Source organism: Nuphar pumila, chromosome 2, assembly GCF_984573655.1.
Source record: "Nuphar pumila chromosome 2, dmNupPumi1.hap1.1, whole genome shotgun sequence".
In the NCBI taxonomy this organism is placed as follows: domain Eukaryota; kingdom Viridiplantae; phylum Streptophyta; class Magnoliopsida; order Nymphaeales; family Nymphaeaceae; genus Nuphar; species Nuphar pumila.
This window is the reverse complement of record NC_143250.1, coordinates 115,366,984-115,368,815: the sequence shown is the minus strand read 5'-3', so window position 1 is coordinate 115,368,815 and position 1,832 is coordinate 115,366,984. Positions and strand designations below refer to the sequence as shown.

General features: G+C 41.9%; 1 protein-coding gene across 1 annotated transcript; it reads right to left on the bottom strand.

Moving 5' to 3' along the window:
* Window positions 1-361: 361 nt before the first annotated feature.
* Window positions 362-1,480, bottom strand: LOC149846841 (putative transmembrane ascorbate ferrireductase 4). Its single transcript, XM_089992651.1, has 4 exons — window positions 1,331-1,480; window positions 1,179-1,230; window positions 876-1,072; window positions 362-661 (listed from the first exon to the last, which is right to left on the bottom strand). Exons 1-4 carry the CDS (start codon window positions 1,478-1,480, stop codon window positions 362-364), a joined length of 699 nt encoding a protein of 232 aa, XP_089848777.1.
* Between the last annotated feature and the right edge of the window lie 352 nt (window positions 1,481-1,832).

The window sequence follows — 1,832 nt, the reverse complement described above, 5'->3', positions numbered from 1 at the left end:
AGTGAGGACTCCACACCACTCTTTTCTCAAACTGTTTGTAGGAATACGGTTTTGTCCACCAACTCCCAAGTCCTACCAATTACTTTGATCTCACCATTATTATGTCACGTGGGTGGGGCAAAATGACAAGGATTTCTCCTAGGGTGTCTGTACGCTCAACTATTTTGGTGAAATGTAAGATTAATACCCAAAAGAGTTAATGAAATGCAACCCTTTAAAAAAATAAATGCAATGCCCACAGCAGAACAATGCTTGAAAACTGATAAAACGGTGTCCAAGAATTTGGAGCACTAACAAAAAGTAGAACATGAGATGCCCCATGGACTTTTTCTTTCATTTGGCTTGTGGAAAAAGAAGAAGGCTATTTCCCAATAATGTGGGTGATGTTAGTAGGGTTTTGACAAACAGCAGCTAGGATGACAAGGGCACCAAGCAAAGACAGTCCAAGTCCTAAGAAATTGACAACCATGGACTCTGCAGAGTGTCTCAACACCAAACCCTTGGCCTGCAGGAAAGTAAGCTTCTCAAGGAGCCCAGTTTCAGCAGTTGCCACTGACAAGGCATATGTGTAGAGACCAACAAAGACATGCCATGGCAACACAGAAATCCTCACTCTGCGCCCTTCTCCTCTGTGCCAAAAGCTCATAAAGCCCACAATCCACTGCACCAACCCCACATGATAATAGAAAGTCATAAATAAACAAAGAAACTATGACAATTAGCCAAGATTTAATCTCTCTCTCTCTCTCTCTCTCTCTCTCTCTCTCTCTCTCTCTCTCTCTCTCTCTCTCTCTCTGGAAGAGGGAAGAAATTAGAAATGAGGAGAAAGGAAAGAAGATAAAGACCATAGAGGGGAGGGTCATGAGAGAACTAACCTGGGCAACAAACAAGCACATGCAGATCAAGCCCATCCAAGAATGCAGGCTGTAGAAATTGGCAAAGCCTTTGTACTTGTGGAACTTGATCCAGATGCCAAACACCCCCAAACCAAGAGCAACAGCTTGCAGTGATAGATGCAGGGATTTCTTCAAATTCCTAGACCCTATTGGCAGAGCTTTATGTATAAGAATAGTTGAAACCACAAGAAAGCAGAAATGGGTGTCAATTGTTATCTCCTGGGGAATGAGAAAAAGAAGAAAAAAAAACAGCAGGGGACTTTGAGAGTGGTTGGTTCCCACCTTCCCCACTAACAAGTATGAAACCGATGACCATCAGAAGAGGATGCAAGACCTGAAAATGACATACAGATTGCTTGAATCAGAGAAATAATGCTCACTAAAGTTGTTTCAGGGTTGAGTAAAGGCAAGCATTATCAAGTGGTATGCTTTACACTGTAGACAGTGTCTGTTGTAGAGGAAGAAGGAAGCAGGAAGGTGGTCCGGAATCTGAATGCCCAGATGAGCACCAGTATTGCTACAAGGAGGGACGTGAATCTAGCCAGCACAATCAGAGCATAGTATGGCTTTGTAAAAGCAGCCATCGAACCCCAAAATGCAGATCTACTACCAAGAAGTGATGGCGTGTTTCTCTTGATTCATGTTTTAGAATGAGATAAAGGGGAGATAGAAACGCAAAGTGTTTTTTAATATTTACCATTGCTCGGCAGGGACAAAAGAGCGGTGACAGCAGCTACGTCAACAAGCTAAAGCGGATATATATAACTCTGCCATGTGTGAAGCTGTATGGATATGCAGGGAATTACAGGAAAGATGAAGGCAATGTTTTGAACTTTTTTTTAGAAAACTTTAAACGTGGCAGAGTAAAGGAATTAGATGTATTTTTTCAACCTTCAAATCTAAATATTTCCAAACACTTACTTTGCCAAATACGCA

Bases quoted from the DNA above. Each gene is read 5' to 3' on its own strand.
- LOC149846841 (XM_089992651.1), bottom strand. From the start codon at position 1,480: ATGGCTGCTTTTACAAAGCCATACTATGCTCTGATTGTGCTGGCTAGA. The intron at 1,231-1,330 runs GTAAAGCATACC...TGTCATTTTCAG, and splicing joins CAACAGACACTGTCTACAGT to GTCTTGCATCCTCTTCTGAT. The intron at 1,073-1,178 runs GTGGGAACCAAC...TTGTGGTTTCAA, and splicing joins CATACTTGTTAGTGGGGAAG to CTATTCTTATACATAAAGCT.